Below are 20,205 nucleotides of genomic sequence, written 5' to 3'. Positions count from 1 at the left end.
CGGGCTTAAAGCAAAGGTATTCTTGGCCGAAAGCGATTGGTCCCAAGAATTCTCGACCTCTCTTCTGATTGGCTGCGTCGTTTGTCATTTAAAGGCTCAGGAGGCAGAGCTGAACGGGCTTTAAATAAAGGAGTCATCTGATTGGTCGGACAGCCTGAGGTGGGCGGGGCTGGGAGTTATCGGAGAAACCTGTGGATTCAGTTTAAAGGAAGTGGGTGAAGCAGATTTCAAAATAAAAAACAATTCTCAAATAAATTATTTAAAAAATAATAAATAAAACAATGATGCAAATTACTAATTTTTCTACTAAATATAAAAAACAAATTGTCCTTTAAAAAGGAATTACTTTATAATTTGATATATACATTTATTTATACAGATATGTGACTAAAGAGTTTGTTTATTTGTTAAGATCCCCATCATCTTCTGTCTTACACAGTTGCTGCTCTTCCTGGGCTCTTTGCAATTTCATAATTCACATTCACTGGTTTATAAAATATGAATAAGTACAAATAACAAAAGTACAACATGCCTCAAAAACATGCCTCAACAATACATTACACAACAGTCAACATAAACTCAAAACATGTTTAATACATATGGTGGCTCTACAATTGATCTTTTCAAAAGCTTAATAAAAAAAATGTTTGTTAAACAAAATAGACATAATAATTAAATACATGAATGACAAACATTTGTTGAAAAGAAAAGCATCAAAAAGGAGTGGGAAGAAGTTTGCACTTATCTAATCCCACCCCACCATCACTCATTTTAATTCAACTTCCTTATTCATGATAATTATTAACATTTCCATTTATTAGTACTTATTTAGTACTTATTAGTACTTACTTATAATATATATATATATATATATATATATATATATATATATATATATATATATATATATATATATAGTATATATATCCAAATCAATAATTTTCTATAAATAAAATGTATTACTTATGTTCATATCAAATATATTCTATAATTGTAGTATAATATATATAATATAGTATTTATATAATATATATAATGAAACAAATGCTCAAGAAAGTTACAGTTGAGATTAGTCAAATTTAAATTAGCTGGATATTTTAAAGCCTTTTTAAAAAACTATATCTTCTATAAAACTGAATCACAGTTGCTTGAATGCGTATTGTTAGCTTTATTTTGAAAGTCATAACCGGAAACACTGCTTTGTTAACTTAGGTATTTGACTCTGGCGTCATAAACAGCTGGAAATAAAAATAAAAACATCCACTGCACATTTCAAACCCTACATTTAACATCCAACACCTTATATTACATTTAAACCTTGGTCGCTTTGATTGATTAATCGATTAATTGAATTTCTTTGTATTTTATTTTCTTAATTCCCCGGTGGCTCCGCCCATGCATTCCTGTGTGTCTGGGCTGAAGAGGAGGAGGAAAGAAAAGGGAAGAGAGGCTGAGTGTGGACGCAGAACCAGAGATGATGAACAACAACAACAACAACAACACTTCTCTTCAACTTTCTCTTATAATAAACATTTATTCCTAAAGGTTCGACCAACCGGACGCGCTTTTGGTCGTTTTTAAATTTCTCCTCTTTGATGAGTTGTTGGGAACTTTGTTGCCGGAGTTGGAGTTTGTTTGGAGTTTGGTTTCCAGTTGTGCGTCTCTGACTGCGCTGCGTAAAAAACCTCCGCCGCTGTTTGCGCGTCGTTTTCCGCCGCAGAAACAAGAAGAAAGCGTCCGGGAGCGAGTCGGTGTGGACGGAACCATGGAGATCCTGGACGGTACCGAACCGTTTCTGCACTGGGACCGGAACCTGAGCGAGCTGTCCGAGGCCGGGGAGATCGACTGTGTGCTCTACACTAATGTGAGTTATTTATCACTGCTTTATCTGTGTGTGTGTGTGTGTGTGTGTGTGTGTGTGTGTGTGTGTGTGTGTGTGTGTGTGTGTGTGTGCGTGTGCGCGCGCGTGTGTGTGTGTGTGTGTGTGTGTGTGTGTGTGTGTGTGTGTGTGTGTGTGTGTGTGTCTGTCTCTGTCTCTGTGTGTGTGTGTGTGTGTGTGTGTGTGTGTGGTACCCAGCTCTCCATTCACAACTTGAGCCTTGAGGTCCAGGATGCACTGCTGAACTTCTCAGCCTCCTTTTCCTTTAATATTCCTTTTTTCTGAACTTTGTGACAAATTATTCAGATTTTGCTGCAACTAAATCATCATTTAATCAATAAAATGTTAATAAAATAGTAAGAAATAGTCATAAAAAGTTAATAGAGTCCAAAAATAATGACTTCAAAGTGAGCAAAACCTTAAATATATTCACTTTAATTTACTTTTTGATCATATAAAACAGAGAAAATCGACCAAAACATCAAATATATTCACTTTAATTTACTTTTTGATCATATAAAACAGAGAAAATCGACCAAAACATCAAATATATTCACTTTAATTCACTTTTTGATCATATAAAACAGAGAAAATCGACCAAAACATCAAATATATTCACTTTAATTCACTTTTTGATCATATAAAACAGATAAAATCGACAAAAACATCAAATATATTCACTATAATCTACTTTTTGATCATTGAAAACAGAGAAAATCGACCAAAACCTCAAATATATTTACTTTAATTCACTTTTTCATCATATAAAACAGAGAAAAGCACTTTTGAGAAGCTGGAAATGGAGAATATTTGGTGTTTTTGCACAAATGAATTGGAGTAAAGACGCTTTTCTCGAGCCTCTTTTAACAATAAAGTAACAAAGCATTCAGAATGACAGACACACAAACTTATAATGCAAACAATAAATCATAGATATGCACCTGAACTCAGTTTAGTCGTCTAAATGTCATCATTTAATTCATAAAATGTCATAAAAACAGTGTAAAAAATCCAAGATGATGTCTTCAAATAGGTGTCAAAGAGTCAAAACCCCAAATATTTTCAGTATATTTACTTTTTTTATCACATAAAACAGAGAAAAGCAGCACAAAGTCACATTTGAGAAGCTGCAAAAGGAGAATATTTGGTATTTTTTGCACAAATGCATTGAAATAAAGCCGTGAACCCACTTGAACTCACACCGGGATCAGGAGTATTTTTAATCTGTTACCTCAAATGTCAGTGAAATGTCAGAAATAATGACTTTTGATGAGCAGTAATTAGCAGAATAGAGTCTAAACGCACACAAAGCAGCTCCTCAGTGCTTTAAAATGGCCTTTCGCCCTCAGTTATGTAACTCTGAGTGTGTGGAGAGAGTGAGACTGTGTGTGTGTGCAGATGACAGCAGGGAGCGTTTGGGTTAACGGGGAAGAATCCAGCTGGCGTGCAGGACGGGGATCTTACACACACACACACACACACACACACACACACACACACACACACACACACACACACACACACACACACACACACACACACACACACACACACACACACACGCACACACACACGCACACACACACACGCTCCTCTAGGAAGACCTGCAGACAGGTAAAGACTTGTGTTGTTGAAGCCGTGAACGTCGGCCCTTTCTAAACGAGTCCCGAGGCCGCGATTCCTGTTCCTGCAGCTTCACGTTCACTTGATTCCTTCACAGATAAACTTCTGCAACATTCAAACCTTTTATTTAACTCATTTGCATCACAACAGTTTGGATTTCCCTGTGGTTTATTCATCACGTGCGCTGGTGTGTGGGTTTGTTTGTCCAGTGGGAAAGAGGCTTTAATGATGCATTCACCTTTGTCCTGCAGCTAAATCGGAATTAAATCAATAAAATGTCAGAAAATTAGTAAGAAATGGTCATAATAAGTTCACAGACTCCTAAATGGTGACTTCAAATCGACCGAAACCTCAAATATATTCACTTTAATTCACTTTTTGATCATATACAACAGAGAAAAGCAGCATAAACTCACATTTGAGAAGCTGTAAATGGAGAATATTTGGTATTTTTGCATAATCTAAGATGCATTTCTCAAGCATCACGTGCGCTGGTGTGTAAAGGGCTTCAGTGGGTTTGATTGTCCAGTGGGAACGAGGCTTTAATGATACAAAACCCAAATGAGCAATCACATTGGCGGTATTAATTTACCGGGTCGGTCTTAGCGCTCTGACAACCCTACAAAGTGCAGTCACTACGGAACAATTCAAACACTAAAAACTGCTTTAAAGTTCTGGTGGTGGAATCTGGTGCACGCGCACTGACGAGCACTCGATGAGAGGGAGCAGAGGAGCTCGGTGGTAGAGGCCGAGGGGCGTGAAAGTTGGAAATTTGAGTTGACTCGATCTGTGCTTCAAGGTGCGTTCAGACCGGACACGATGGCTGCGATTTAATCGGAAGTAGCAGAGTGGCATCGCTGGTATTTGGATCATCGCTTCAGTTGCTCTAGGTGCCTGCAGACCGCCGCGATCCTCCTCTCCTTCACATCCGTGCGCCCACACGACAGTGCCGGCGGGAGAATCTCAGCGCCGATTGGCTGTCGCGACACAGCGTCACGCGAATTTGCCTGAAACGTTCGATATTTTAAACCCGCGCGATGAAGCGATGTTGTGTGAAGCGAGATTTTTGCGGCGTCCAGCTTGAAATCGCACGTGATCGCGTGTTGGAAAGAGGAGATAAACACGCTTCTGATACACATATTTATTTGTCTTTCTGACTTTTCTCTCCTATATGTTGTTTTTGGGGAAATATTAGATCATTTTAAACATATTTGAACCTTAGTTTAATTGATAGAAACTCCCAAAACAACAAAAACTCATACGTTAAAGTGACAAAATCCCTTTAGCACCGTAGTAATTCTGACTCTCTGCAGCCAAAGGAACGATGATGAGACAGTTATAATACAGATACAAAGTCAGTGTAGGGTGGAGGTCAGCGTGGATAGATGACCCAACAAATGTCCTTCCTATTAGCTGCGTTTAATAATAAAAAGCGCCCGTATCCATGTTGATATGTGTGATACGGTGCACAGCTATAATCGGCCTCCATGTGTTCAATGCGAAGCCCTGCGCTCCCCCTCGTACCTGCAGCACACAGAGGCCAGGCTGTGTGAAGCAGCAGGACTAAGATGCTCTTGTTAGAGGTGAATATTTTCTATATATAGAACAGCATGAATAGTATGTGTGTGTGTGTGTGTGTGTGTGTGTGTGTGTGGGGGGGGGGGGGGGGTGCATGAAGACTGCAGTGTTTGAATCTCTCAGGCAGTTATAGAGACAGACTGAAGTCTTTGTTGGGTCTCCCTCTCACTTCTCTCTCCTCGCCCGGTTTGTTGACTTGAGATTCCTCACGACAATGTAAAGCCTCTGCGTCTGTGCAGCGTGTGTGGGATCCTCCGGCCTTAACGCCTGCTTCTCTCATCAGCCAGGACGTCCCTCCCCTCTCCCGTCTCCCTCTCCGCGCCTCCGCTGTCTCCAAATATCTTAATCAAGTTCCTCAGGTTTTATAACAATAGCAAAAGCGTCAGTGCGAAGGCGGAGTTTGTCCCGCCTCGGTTCATCCACGACAATCCTCCCTGACGTCGTTCTGACGTAACGATGGACGTGTGTGTGTGACGTGACTTATATCTTTTACAGGGAGGGGAAACATGCAGCAAAACAGGAGAGGAAAGCAATCAATGAATCCAAAATACACCGTATTTGTTACTTTGACAGTAGAGATGGGTGCTGTTTGAGTATCTGAGTGACTGCAGATGTAACAAGAGAACATTTGTACAGCTTTTCATAAACTTTGTACAGTTCTTCAGAGAGGAAATTCTGCCCGCGTGGAGCTAAAGGTGTTAGCTCCTCCGCTTCTTCCTCTCTGCCATGACTCCTTGTTGATGCACATTCCAGACGCATGACTTTGAACATCATTGCTTTGTGACGAACTGTCCAAAAAAAACACGCCGGCGTTCTGATTCTAATCTGTTATGGGTTCTCTAATCTCTATAACTGAATCTGGCAAAGAGACAAGGTGTGGGTCGCAGAAACGGTCTGGTTTGTAGTCCGAGTAAATGGACCAATCATATTTGAGCATGGGCACGTTCAGTTACTCCGGTAAAGTTTAAAAAAAAAAGTTTATGACAACAAACAAACATGGCGACGATGGAGGAGATAACGATCCTGCAGCAGGCGGCGTTCTAGACGGCCGGTGGTCTGTGAGACACTAAATACATCCCAGAGTGTGGACGGAGAATTCCAGTCATTGGTTTTACAGATGGTTTTGACGACGAACGTCACATTCAGTATTTCAGGATGTCCGTCGGGGCTCTTGATGACTCGCTCGCTCCTGATATTCACGGCACTTTTTGTGTACAGTGCCCCGACACTGCCCTACGATTTCAGGTGGTACTGCGACTACGTTTGGTCTGTATCGGTCTGCATCCTCAATCATGCAGGATACGTGCAGAAATACGGACCAAATGCACTCATTCAAGAAGGCTCCGTTCGTCTCCATATGCGTATCTAACGTAGAGCGTAAACGAGCCTTTATCGGATGCAAAATATTAGCCGTTGCCCCCAGAGGTTAAATTGTTGTTCAGAGATTCTCAGTTCTCGATTCCCATCTCTATTCTACACTTTTTCAGGTTACTTTTAGGGCGCACTCACACTGTGCGTCCGTCCCGTGCCCCGTGCTTTAGGGTCCTTGTCCCCCCCTCCAGCCCCGTTTGTACTCACACTACCTGGGCCTCGGCGAATGCTTCTTGCTGCCTATACGTCATCACGCCGTAACACGTCACACACATTGATGACGTCATGGCGATGCGTGGCTTTGTTTCCAGATCTTTCCGTAGACCTCAGAGTTTTTGTGCGTCTTGTCGCCTGTTTTTGAATCTTTTCATCGACCAAATCTGCAGTAAACACTCCACCTCCGCATCACACCAACGTGAACCTTTCACCGCCATTGTTTTAAATGTCCGCGCATGGTCCCTCCTTCTTTTTTCTATGTCCCAACAGACGCACAGGAAATTACCTCAGAGCCGCTGATGGCCTCGTGCTCGTACGTGTGCAAACGTGCTTTACAAAAGGCGACCGGGCCGTGGCCGGCAAGCGGTTGCACTCACACTGGTCAAAAGAACTAGACTTTACCCGTGAAGCGTGCTTGGGCACGGTACGGATGGACAGTGTGAGTGCGACCATTTAAATTCTGTCTTCCAGTTTCGCTCCATTCATCTTTTTTTTCTACCTTATGTAATTAGTAGGCTAAATTATAAACGCCAAGAATTCAAATGATGTCGCAGCTGATGGAAAACGTTCTTCTTCTGCATATTCATCATCGCACTCATTGACCTCATCAGTCAGTCTGGTTTCAGGTTGTGTTGTGCTCTGTCTCTTGCTGTAAAACCACGAGTCCGCGCACCATAAAGCACGTATAGTTCTGGTCTGCTTGTGCCGTACGTCTTGGTCGGTTGTCTGCATTTGTCTTCAGGACTCTTGGATTCCCATCAGACAGCTCAGGAAACCGCCAGAGAGTGTTTTTTCACTTGCACTTGCACATAAAGAAATCTGGCGTGGTACTCGGCACATGTTGTCCTCATGGAGAGAACACGGAGAGGACATGTGGAAGAAAAGAGTGTGTTTACTCTGCACATGCTCCAGGGATTCCCAGCTATGCTTCTGCTTGCATAACACGCAGCATACCTGCAGATAAACACTCGTCTGTGTCTGAAAGACTCCAGCTGGTATTAATATGCTCTATACTAAGTACTGAGCTCCTGAGTTACTTTATGTACTTTTACTTCAAGTAAACATTGCTGATAATACTTGTCGTGGAGTATTTCTGCTGTGGTATTGGTGCTTCTACTCAAGTAAAGGGTCTGAACACACACACACACTCAGTTATTTTGTTCAATGAGAGCAAACACACGTGGAGTAGAAAAGGTAAACATCTTGATCCATGCGCTCACACTGCAGAGCCTGTTCTCCGTCGGGGCAGGGCATCCTGCTCGCCGGTGGCCTCGCTCTGTCTCCCTCTGAATGGTCCTTGTGTCTGTTGTGTCAGAGAGGGTCATTTAGGGCACACACACACACACGCACACACACACACACACACACACACACACACACACACACACACACACACACACACACACACACACAGCAGCCACAGTTTATATGTAGATATAAAAAGTATAAAGTAATGAAGTAATAATGAGATAATCACATTTACGATAGTCACATTTACGGCCAATCAAAGGTCAAGTGTCTCTGTTATCTTTATTTATTTCAGTGCCGCTCACGTTCCAGCCGTTTCACTTATAAAAACACTAATACCACACTTAAAAGTACAAAAATTCCTGCATTACAAAAGCATAAATGTACTCAAAGTATCCAAAGTAGCCATCCTCTCGTTCCCTGTCAGTTATTACCATTATTTATTATTATATATCTGATGTTTCTGGATGAACAATTGAACTCTGACAAGTGATTAAAGCTGTGGGACAAATGTCAGGCAGCTTAAAGGAACGCACCTGTGTATGATAATGAAGCACGCAGTGTTATTACTGCAGGTGTGGTGCCGGATCTTCAGGTTGGTTGACTGAGAGTTGTAAAACATGCTGCAGCAAATTATTTATTAAACTTCATTAAAGTGTCCCCATGAAGTCGGCTGGGCGGACAACTTTGTTTGAGAGTAATCAGCGTTATGAACGACGGTGACAGAAGAGGCTCCCAGTGGACGATGTACATTTAAAGTCAAGATGTGTAAAAGAAATATCCTAAAGTTAGAGTTGTACGCTTACACTTATACTTTAATTTAACGCAGTTAAACTTGTCTAATTTAAAATGTCAAAAGTTGGAAATCATCAAGTTAAAGCATGGTTGCATGGTTGCTAATCTTAGTATGCTTATTACAATAAACTAAAATGTTAAACATGGATCATACCTGCGTAGCATTAGCGTGTTAGCTTTGTGATTTTTGAGCATATTAGCATGCTGACGCTAGTTCCATACCAAAATGATAAGACTCTTAGCTTTGTTAGTTAATTGTTTAGTTTCTCAATGTTGCTACACGCTAAGATGTGATTTATTTAAAATTAGTTATCAATTCCAGATTTGTCTGATACAGCTAGTTTGGTTAACAGACAAATTGGACCCAGCATTAGAAACAGTTAGCTAATATAGCTACGGGGCTAAAAACTTAGTTTACGTTTGGTCTTACTAAGATCCCATTTACACATGTCATTATTTAAATATCGTACTTTGATAATGAAACATATTAATATGTTAATACATGATTAACGCATATAGAACAAAACGGTTGATGCAGCTAGTTTGGTTAGCCGACAAGTTGCTGTGGAAGTACGCAGTTAGCTAAAATAGCTAATCCACAGGGCTATTCTGTGATTACTTTTGGTCTTGACTAAAACATCATTACACCTATAAGTGATATGTAATTTTAATATACTACTAGGAATGAATGTGTATCTATATAATTTGATTGCATGCAGAACTCTTCATGTTAGCCTGGGAAAGCTACTAGCAGTAGCTAAGCTAGCAGGTGTAGATGCTGTTTTAGAGAGAGGTGATGTTAAATAATAGGTTTTGTTCGACCTGTTGTGATGTTAATTTTTGTAAAAGTTAAATCTGGTCCAGGCAGAGTCGTCTACATTTTATATGACAGGTTTAAACTTTAAAAACATATTGTTTTAATGCAGAATTAGCTTAATCATCCCTACACTGTTTTAGTTTTAAAGGGAAAGGCTGAACACAAACTTACTTTATACTTAGTGTAAAATCAATAAAAATAGATGCAAAATTACATAAAATAGACATTAAAACAAGCGCAAAGAGACAAAAAGACCTCATAGAAATGTTAAATCAATTAAAAAAAGATTCAAAATTACATAAAATATATATTAAAACAAGCGCAAAGAGACAAAAAGACCCCACAGAACAGTAAAATCACTTCAAAAAAGGATGAAAAATGACAACATTTTCAAACTTTGTGACATTTTGACCCGATTTATACACGTTTTAGGATCTAAACGCTTCTTCTGAGGTCTTTCCAGCAGTAAAATATTTGGCAAATGTAACAGTATCTGTTTCTGATGTACTTCTGTACGTCGCTTTAACCGGGGCCGCCTTCCTGACTTGAACTCTTTCTGGCTTTAGAAAGTCTCCCTACACATGGCGTGCACATGGAGGACACGTTTTCCCTTTTTTTTTTTACAAATCTGATGCAACTTTTCTGCAGACTATGAAAGTGGACTCAAGTTTGGAAAGGCAGGCGGGCGGACAGGCGGGCAGGCGGGCGGCCATTGGAGAGCAAAGCGAAGGTAGCAATCAGCGTGTGAGGGATCATTATAGAAAATCCACAGGAGCCTTCTTTCTGGGAGGCAGAGCTAAATTTACCCCCTCTGTCTGTCTCGATTCTGCATTTCCCCGGTCCCTGATCTGCCCCCTCTGGTTCTTGCTTTAGGCACCATAAAAGGTTTTAAATGGATGTGTGTGAGCTTGTGTGTGTGGTTAGCAGGGTGTGGGCTTAATATCCCTGCGAGTGGTTCATACACCAAGCCCTGAAATTACCCTGGAGGCAGTTTTTCTACCAATGCAGCCTGGTGGAAATGCAGCTAAGTCACTTTTAAATGATGCTAAAGGTTGAATTTTGAGCTAACGTTTATAGTTTTGGGGTAATTCATAAAGAAGTATCCATGCTGTAGGCTTTAAAGCTGCAGAATCAACAGAATTTCCATATTTAGTGTGTAGTTTTCGGGGCTCTTCGGCGCTGGAAACATCAAAGTGTCGAAAGCCTTTAAACCGCTTATTAAACAGTGAGGTGTGCGCGCTGTGAGACGCGCTCGACTTTGAGGTTCTTTATGTGGATGTTGCAGCTCGTATCCTGACTCAAAGTGCGCAATCAAAGACCGGTTTAAGAGAGATGCGTCTCCTTCCTTTCCTCTGTCCAGTTAACCTTTCCCCCGTCGTTCCAGCGCTCCTCCTCATCCCTCGCTCCTCCGGGTCCAGCTGGAGTCGGGACGAGTCGGCTCCTGTCCAACATGCCAGAAACTTCTGTCTTCTCTTCTTCTTCCTCTTCTTAACCTCATTGTTTCTCTCCCTGACTCTTCTTTCTTTGTGAACTATCTTACTTTTTCTCTTATATCTGCTTTTAAAGTCTTTTTATTTAACGTTTTGAGACATTTCCACGCTCAACACTCCCTCTGGTCCCACGTTAGACACGGCGGAGGACGTCTTCTATACACATTTCTCTCTTTTTTGGGTCTGGAAACTCAAATTTTAGACCTTTTTAGTGGAAGTTGGTGACAAAGGCACTTTCTGTAGCGAAACAGTCGAGTTCAGTCGGTTCACTCAGAGTGAGAGGATTAAATGTGGGCTGTCTGTCTGGCTTGGATTTGGGCCAATTTGGGCGGAAAATCAGCTCCTCTTAGCAGCACATGGTCCAGTTTTTGTCTGCACTTTCAAATGCATACTGATAAAGACAAGTCTGGCATAAGCCGCTGAATGTTCTCATGTGTCCAGGTCGTCGTTCTCCTCAAAGCAACTTCAGTCAAAAGCAACTGGACTTGGTTCTTTGTCTAGGAAGACGTTTCACCTCTCATCCAAGAGGCTTCATCAGTTCATGTACGCATCTGACCAGGCTGGGACTGGACCAGGACCAGGACCAGGACCAGGACCAGGACCAGGACCAGGCTGGGACACTCAGTGAACCGTCTGAACTCGACTGTTTCGCTACAGAAAGTGCCTTTGTCACCAACTTCCACTAAAAAGGTCTAAAATGTGAGTTTCCACCCAAAAAAGAGAGAAGTGTGTATAGAAGACGTCCTCCGCCGTGTCTAACAATGTCCCAGTCTGGTCCTGGTCCTGGTCCTGGTCCTGGTCCTGGTCCTGGTCCTGGTCCTGGTCCTGGTCCTGGTCCAGTCCCAGCCTGGTCAGATGCGTACATGAACTGATGAAGCCTCTTGGATGAGAGGTGAAACGTCCAGTTGCTTTTAACTGACATTGCTTTGAGGACAAGTCTGGCATGTGACAGACAATCGGCTGAAACCATCTTCAGCTTCACCGTACTGCCCCGAGCTAATCACTGTTAGCCACGTCCGGCTGTTAGCGACTCTCCCGGATTTCTCCGTTTATAGTTGATTTTACGCCGGAATTACTCTTTAAGTCCGGTCGTGGTTTTTTAACATTTAAAAACCCAAACTGGCCCAAATCAAACATGGCCGACGCGTCTGCATTCCCCTAAAAGGACGACTCTCCATCCCACCTTTTCTCTTACATGAACCTTTTCATTGCAAGAGACATGAACTAGCTCATTCATCCATGCAAAGTTCAGTGTGTGTGTGTGTGTGTGTGTGTCTCTGTGTGTGTGTGTGTATGACTTGACATTCAAGCATGCCTCTACTTGGCAAGCATCCGCCTCAGAGAGCTCCGCTTTAACGCAGGAATTAGGATCAGGGGCACGCCCAGACAAGTTTCCCAGAGTGTTTGCCTTTTCCAGGGATTAAAAAACGATCTCTACGGGGTTCTCGAGATCAGCATTGAACTAGTTTTTACCCAGAATCCCACAGGAGGAGGAGTCTTGCAGTGGAAATGAGCTCTTTACTGATCTTGACAACAAATGTTCGGGGGTGAACAACCAGACAAACACACTCAAGAGGAGACTGTTGGCATGAGTTCCTCTTCCTTCCTCTGAGGCGGCGTCCTCACTGCTTTGCTTTGGTGCTAAAATGGCTTTTTAAAACAAAATGATCAAGGCAATTTACTTTATTTATAGTGTGAAATCGTATCAGCAGGTTCGTACAATATTACACCAACTAGGACACTTCTCATATCGAGTCACAGGCAGATCAGCAACGGGCCTCCCGGGCTCAGGCCCAGGGGCCCAGAGGGGCAAAGGTAAGATAAAACAACACCCAACGACCACAAAGAGCTGCTAAATGACTGAGAGTAGATGCAAAAACATCAAAAAACATACACAAAAACCAACATATCAACTACAAATGACTCAAAATGATTACAGGGAAATGCAAAATGACTTAAAATAGACATTTAAAAAAGCACAAAGTGACAAAAAGACCCTATAGGAAAGTAAAACCACTAACAATAGATGTAAAATGACTAAATATAGGCATTAAAAGAAAACTAAAGAGATAAAAAGACACCATAGATAAGTAAAACCACTTAAAATAAATGCAAAATAACATAAAATCAACATTAAAACAAGCGCAAAGACATAAAAAGACCCTATAGAAATGTAAAACCACTGGAAATAGATGTCAAATGACTAAATATAGACGTTAAAACAAGCGCAAGGAGGCAAAAAGACCCCACAGAAAAGTAAAACCACTTAAAATAGATGCAAAATAACATAAAATAGACGTTAAAACGAGCGAAAGGAGCCAAAAAGACCTCATAGAAGTGTAAAATTAATAAAAATCGATGTAAAATGACTAGATATAGGCATTAAAACAAAACTAAAGAGATAAAAAGACCCCACAGAAAAGTCAAATCACTAAAAATAGATGCAAAATTACATAAAATAGACATTAAAACAAGCACAAAGACATAAAAAGACCTCATAGAAAAGTAAAATCACTTAAAACAGGATGAAAAAGAGCTGGAAAAACTGGAAGAGGTGAGGGAGGTTGTGTGTGTGTGTGTGTGTGTGTGTGTGTGTGTGTGTGTGTGTGTGTGTGTGTGTGTGTGTGTGTGTGTGTGTGTGTGTGTGTGTGTGTGTGTGTGTGTGTGTGTGTGTGTGTGTGTGTGTGTGTGTGTGTGTGTGTGTGTGTGTGTGTGTGTGTGTGTGCGTGTGTGTGTGTGTGTCTTTCTGTGTGTGTTTAATGGGACTTGATGACCGGTCAGTGTTACAGTGCAGGGATGGAAAAAGTTATTCATGTGTGTGTTGACCCATTTTATAACACACACACACACACACACACACACACACACACACACACACACACACACACAGCTGTGCTTGTTTTTGACTCAAACACACTCATCAGCTGTGTTTGAGGACAGGAAGTCCAGAGCGTTCACAAACAGTGATTTGACGACATGTCACCAACATTTATCCCTTTATTATGATTACTTTAATAAACTCTGACGCTTTTAACACAAATACAAACATTATACTTTTTACTCCACTAATAACTTTAAAGATTCTTATTACAAATAAAATAAGATGTATTGTCATAAGCTAAGTGACACAGCAGTGTATAAAGTAATTTAAATTAGCCCTGTAAGCACATTTTGAGTCTTTCTACACTGTTGCATTCCTACTTTTACTAAAGCTGTAACGTTATGTGTTATGTGGGCTTTTATTGTGAAAGGTAAGAATGAAGTGGTGGTTAGCCGTCTTTGTTCAGACTATGAAGCCTCCATGTTGTCATTTTATTAGCATATTGTACGTCTTTGCATCTATTTTTTGTCGATTTGGCATCTTTTTGTGGTGGTTTTGCATCTATTTTTTAGTCATTTTGCATCTATTTGTGGTGGTTTTGCATCTATTTTTAGTCATTTTGCATCTTTTTGTGGTGGTTTTGCATCTATTTTTTTGTCATTTTGCATCTATTTGTCGTGGTTTTGCATCTATTTTTAGTCATTTTGCATCTTTTTGTGGTGGTTTTGCATTTATTTTTAGTCATTTTGCATCTTTTTCTGGTGGTTTTGGATTTATTTTCAGTCATTTTGCATCTTTTTTGGTGTTTTTTTCATCTATTTTTAGTCATTTACTCAAGCCATGAGTACTCGTAGTGATGAGCTGTAATGTTATGTGTTATGTGGGCTTTTATTTTGAAAGGTAAGACTGAAGTAGTTCATGAGTTCAGGCACAACTCCGACGCTTTCCTCTTCCTTTGTGCCGTAAAGCAACGTGGAAGACGTGAAAGTCAGTCTCACAGGGACCAATTTAAACGCCGGTGGTGTCATTTTTCAGGCTGCTCTCGTGCAGTTTTCGTACATATAACAACTTAAAGTACTGAGCAGTAATTTGTGCATTTCCCATGTATTTATTTTGTGTGTGTGTTTTACGGATTAAAAGCAGGAAACGTATTATTAGACGGTAAAACACACACAGGACTTTGGGTTTGTTTCCCGTCGCTGTTCATCCTGGACTTACTCAACCAAACCACAACCTTTTTTTATTCCCAACCAAGTGGTTTTCATGCCTAACGCTAAACGCCCGTTGGCTAAACCCAGTCACGTAGCGGTGGTTTTGGTGCCTTAACCGAACCAACACCAAAAGCGACCGTTTCCCAGTCCACTTCCTGCCCGTCGCCGTCTCGTGGCTGATTTCCCTTCACACTTTCATAAGAGATCACATGAATGTTAGTGCAGAACCTTTCCTACGAACCTGCTGCTGAGAACAAGTTGCACTGTTCAACAGTCGGATCAGCATGTATTTCATAAGGATTGTGTGATTTTAGGTAGTTTTACGTGGTGAAGACAAAGACACATGTCCACATAAAGATAAAGATAAAGGAGAAGTTAACAGAGAAGTTCGCAGTTGCCACAAATATGTGAGACGTCTGGGTCTAACGGTGTTTCGGTTCAGTTGTGAAGTGAATTTCCAGAGTAAAAATGTTTCCATCAGCTGTTTGTTGAGCGAAAGTTTATAAAATAAAAGTAGATCAGACTAAAGTACTGGTATTTACAGTGGAGCCCTGGTGAAGTCATTGTGTAACATCTGGAGGGGCAGTGAGTGTGTTTGGACGTGGGAAGAGTGGGGGTTGATCGGTCAGTGACAGAGCAAGGCTGTTACTGTGTGTGTGTGTTCGTGTGTGTGTGTGTGTGTGTGTATGTGTGTGTGATTTTGAACTTTTGGGAAGCTCCAGCAGCCGGACTAGGAGGGGGGGGGGGATTTTACAAGAAGGGGGACCTACAGGAGGAGAGAATGAGACCATTTTCCATTTGTCATCTTGTGGGTCTGTTTTTCTTTACCGTCTGACGTCACACACACACACACACACACACACACACACACACACACACACACACACACACACACACACACACACACACACACACACACACACACATGCACTCTAATCCCTGAGTCATAGGCTTGAACGGAGACTCAGGATGTTTCGTCCGGTCGTGGCTCTGCATTCGTTCTGACTTCTTTTAATACGTTAATGAGGATGAAGAAGGAAAAGTGGAGGTTGTTAAACAGGAAATGGACTTTTACGGTTTTTAATGGATCTGCTGAGATTTCTCCTGTCACATTGAGACGTTGTGTGTTTATGTATCCCTGTCCTCTCTCAGTGGGTGGAGAGTAAACACTCGCAGCCCTGCTTGATGTCACGCCTTCACTGTTATTCTCTCTCACATCCTGTTGTTTACATCCGTTAACCCTCACGCCACCCCCGACACAGTTCTGTTTAAGAAAGAAGTCAAATATACCATAATGTCAAGACAGATGCTGTTATGTTGTGTATGTAGGAGCTTTTAAATGTACTAATTTCATTTTTTTATATGCATGTAGATCATGATGTTAGATGAACTCTCCAACGACGCCCAAAAACATGGGGTTTCACTTAATGCATGCATGCAAGATGAAAATGTTCTAAAAAAAGATGCAAAACCACCACAAAAAGATGCAAAATGAGTCAAAATAGATGCAAAACCACCACAAAAAGATGCAAAATGACTAAAAATAGATGCAAAACCACCACAAAAAGATTCAAAATGACTAAAAATAGATGCAAAACCACCACAAAAAGATTCAAAATGACTAAAAATAGATGTAAAATCACCACAAAAAGATGCTAAATAACTCAAAATAGATGCAAAACCACCACAAAAAGATGCAAAATGACTATAAAGAGATGCAAAAAGATGCAAAAGGACTAAAAATAGATTCAAAACCACCACAAAAAGATGCAAAATGACTATAAAGAGATGCAAAAAGATGCAAAATGACTAAAAATAGATGCAAAACCACCACAAAAAGATGCAAAATGACTAAAAATAGATGCAAAACCACCACAAAAAGATGCAAAATGACTAAAAATAGATGCAAAACCACCAGAAAAAGATGCAAAATGACTAAATAGGTTCAAAACCATCACAAAGACGTACAAAACAACTAAAAATGGATGTAAATGAGCACAAAGAGAAACAGAATGACCATAATACCACTAAAAAAAATAAACTCTTTGACTTTAGGTGTCTTATTCATACGCAGTCACGTCATTCTGAGCAGCAAAGACGCTTAAAGCAGCCAGAAGTGTGAGGTTTGTCGTGGGTCAGGAGATCTGATGTAATAATACGGTGACTTCTGGGTCCAAAACACAAGAAGGTGACGCCTCAGAGCTTCAAAGAGTCACAGTAGCTACAGTACGTCCACTTCTCTTACACGTCCTGTGTGTGACTGAAGTATCTGGTGCCTGTGACCTATGACCCCGGCTCAGAGAGGAGAATCTGCCTGCAGGGCTGGGCGGGTGAAGCATCCACCTGAGAGCTCGCGGGGAACAGGTGTGGGGAGCGATTACTGCTGCAACACATTATTCTCTTTGTTATATAATGAGTCTAATCGTGTCAGGTCGACCTTCTTGGGTTTCCAGGAGGTTATTCGCCCTTTCTCTTCTTCCCGTAACCGCTCGCCTTTTTCCTCCATCGCTAGATAACGTTGGCAATTGGAGCTCTCCGTATCCATGTCGAGAATCGGGGTCAGGAGAGAGAGAGTGTGTGCGGTGAGCTTTTTACTCCTGTGAGAACCGGCTCAAGTCTCCCCCCCCCCCCCCCTCTCTCTTTGTACATTTCTGCGAGGCGAGGTCACTCACTCACGCCACGGCGCGGATGAGACATTACGGAACGAATGATGTCAACGAGACAGGCGCGCGTTTGTGTGTCTGCGTGCAGCGGCGCAGACTTGGGAAGCGGTGTGTTTGGAAACGATGGTGTCACACGTAAAAGCTGCAGCCTGTTAGTGCTCAGCCCAGACGTGAAGCCTTGGTGCTGGGCTCGCCTCCTGCAGCCCCCCCCCCCCCCCCCCCACCCCCCCACCCCCCCTCCTCCTGATAAGGCTGCGAGAACCTCCAAGGCCTGAGATTTGTCTCGTTAAGCCGACACAAATCAACGCCACAGCCTCAGGTCTCAGTGATGTACGGTCCTGTTCACCGTCAGGGCTATCTAATGCAGACTAATGTTGTTCTACGGAGATGTGTTTTTGTTATCAGCTGCGTGTGTTTGAGCACACACACCCTGTGTTGGTCCGGACACTCGTGGTCCTCCAGAGATCCCTGAGTGAAAACAGACACTGTAGGGTATCGAACGTCATGCAGTCATGGATGTATTGCTACTTTAAGTGGTTTTGTAGTGAGTTTACGTCTTTTTGTGGTTGTTTTATGTCCGTTTTTCACTGTTTTGTATGTCTTTGCATCTATTTTTAGTCATTTTGCATCTTTTTGTGGTGGTTTTGCATCTATTTTTAGTCGTTTTGCATCTTTTTGTGGTGGTTTTGCATCTATTTTTAGTCATTTTGCATCTTTTTGTGCTGGTTTTGCATCCATTTTAAGTCATTTTGCATCTTTTTGTGGTGGTTTTGCATCTATTTAAGTTATTTTCCATCTTTTTGTGGTGGTTTTGCATCTATTTTTAGTAATTTTGCGTCTATTTTTAGTCATTTTCTCTATTTTAAGTCATTTTGCATCTTTTTGTGGTGGTTTTGCATCTATTTTTAGTCATTTTGCATCTTTTTGTGGTGGTTTTGCATCTATGTTTAGTCATTTTGCACCTTTTGTGGTGGTTTTGCATCTATTTTTAGTCATTTTGCATCTTTTTGTGGTGGTTTTGCATCTATTTTTACTCATTTTGCATCTTTTTGAGGCAGTTTTACATCTATTTTCAGTCATTTTGCATCTTTTTGTGGTGGTTTTGCATCTATTTTTAGTCATTTTGCACCTTTTGTGGTGGTTTTGCATCTATTTTTAGTCATTTTGCATCTTTTTGTGGTGGTTTTGCATCTATTTTTAGTCATTTTGCATCTTTTTGTGGTGGTTTTGCATCTATTTTTAGTCATTTTGCATCTTTTTGTGGTGGTTTTGCATCTATTTTTACTCATTTTGCATCTTTTTGAGGCAGTTTTACATCTATTTTCAGTCATTTTGCATCTTTTTTTTGCGGTGGTTTTGCATCTTGTGATCATTTTTCAGCAGCATCAGGGCCCCTGCCTGTCTGGGTCCCTGGGCCTGTGCCTGGTAGGATGTGTAGTACGTTTCTCCTCTGCTATCTATTCTGTAATTCGTATCGTAGCATCATGGCTACAGGGAACAAGAAACAGCTGCAAGAATCTAATTTTGAACCAGAAACGAATGCAGGGTTTGTTATTTACTGTTGTAGCTTAGTAGAGTAACCTTTTCCGGGTGAAGTTAGCGTTCCCACGGGTAGAAAGCTGTTTTGTTGAGCGCCGTCCAGTTGTGATCAGTCTAAGAGAGTTTTTCCCTCTGTCCCACAGTGTGAACTCGTGCAGCGGGACAATGCTCTCACAGGGCCGAGGAGAAGCAATGCGAGGCTAATGTGGTGCAAATAAGATTATGCTACACTGACACGCTAACGTTCCAAACACAACGGAGGCTACACTTGAACCTAACAAAGTTCAGGGACCATCAAGACAATCTTTTTTACAGCCTAGTGTGGGCATCTCATCTCATCCCATCTCATCTCATCTTCAGCCTCTTATCCGGGGTCGGGTCGAGGGGGCAGCAGCTTTAGCAGGGGACCCCAAACTTCCCTTTCCCGGGCCACATTAACCAGCTCTAACTGGGGGATCCTGAGGCGTTCCCAGGCCAGTGTGGAGATCTAATCTCTCCACCTGGTTCTGGGTCTTCCCCGAGGCCTCCTCCCAGCTGGACGTGCCTGGAACACCTCCCTAGGGAGGCGCCCAGGGTTCATCCTTACCAGATGATCCTGAACCACCTCAACTGGCTCCTTTCAACGCAAAGGAGCAGCGGCTCTACTCCGAGTTCCTCACGGATGCTGAACTTCTCCCCCTCTCTCTAAGGGAGACTCCAGCCCCCCTCATGTGGAAACACATTTCGGCCGCTTGTACCCGCGATCTGGTTCTTTGGGTCCTGACCCAGCTTTCATGACCACAGGTGAGGGTAGGAACCAGGACTGACCGGTAGATCCAGAGCTTCGCCTTCCTCAGCTCTCTTTTCATCACAACGGTGCGGTAGAGCGACTGCAGCTCCGCCCCCGTACCTTTTAATATCTTGTACTGCAAATTAACAAACCTCTTGGATTGATTCAATGTGTTCCGGTGAAAT

The 20,205-nt window shown here is 41.8% G+C and overlaps 1 protein-coding gene across 2 annotated transcripts in view; it reads left to right on the top strand.

Annotated features, from left to right (window-relative positions):
* Positions 1-1,451: 1,451 nt before the first annotated feature.
* creb3l2 (cAMP responsive element binding protein 3-like 2) overlaps positions 1,452-20,205 on the top strand; it is a 43,446-nt gene continuing 24,692 nt past the window's right edge. For both annotated transcript variants that reach the window (XR_014593679.1, XM_083935607.1), the window contains exon 1: positions 1,452-1,864. Coding sequence is in view for 1 of the 2 variants with exons in the window: in XM_083935607.1 (XP_083791733.1) it covers positions 1,766-1,864 (99 nt within the window). In the remaining variant the exon portion in view is untranslated. The remainder of the gene's footprint in view (positions 1,865-20,205) is intronic.

Source organism: Echiichthys vipera, assembly GCF_963691815.1.
Source record: "Echiichthys vipera genome assembly, chromosome: 20".
Lineage (NCBI taxonomy): Eukaryota > Metazoa > Chordata > Actinopteri > Perciformes > Trachinidae > Echiichthys > Echiichthys vipera.
Note: the sequence above shows the minus strand (reverse complement) of the source record. Positions and strands in the feature narration are given on the sequence as shown.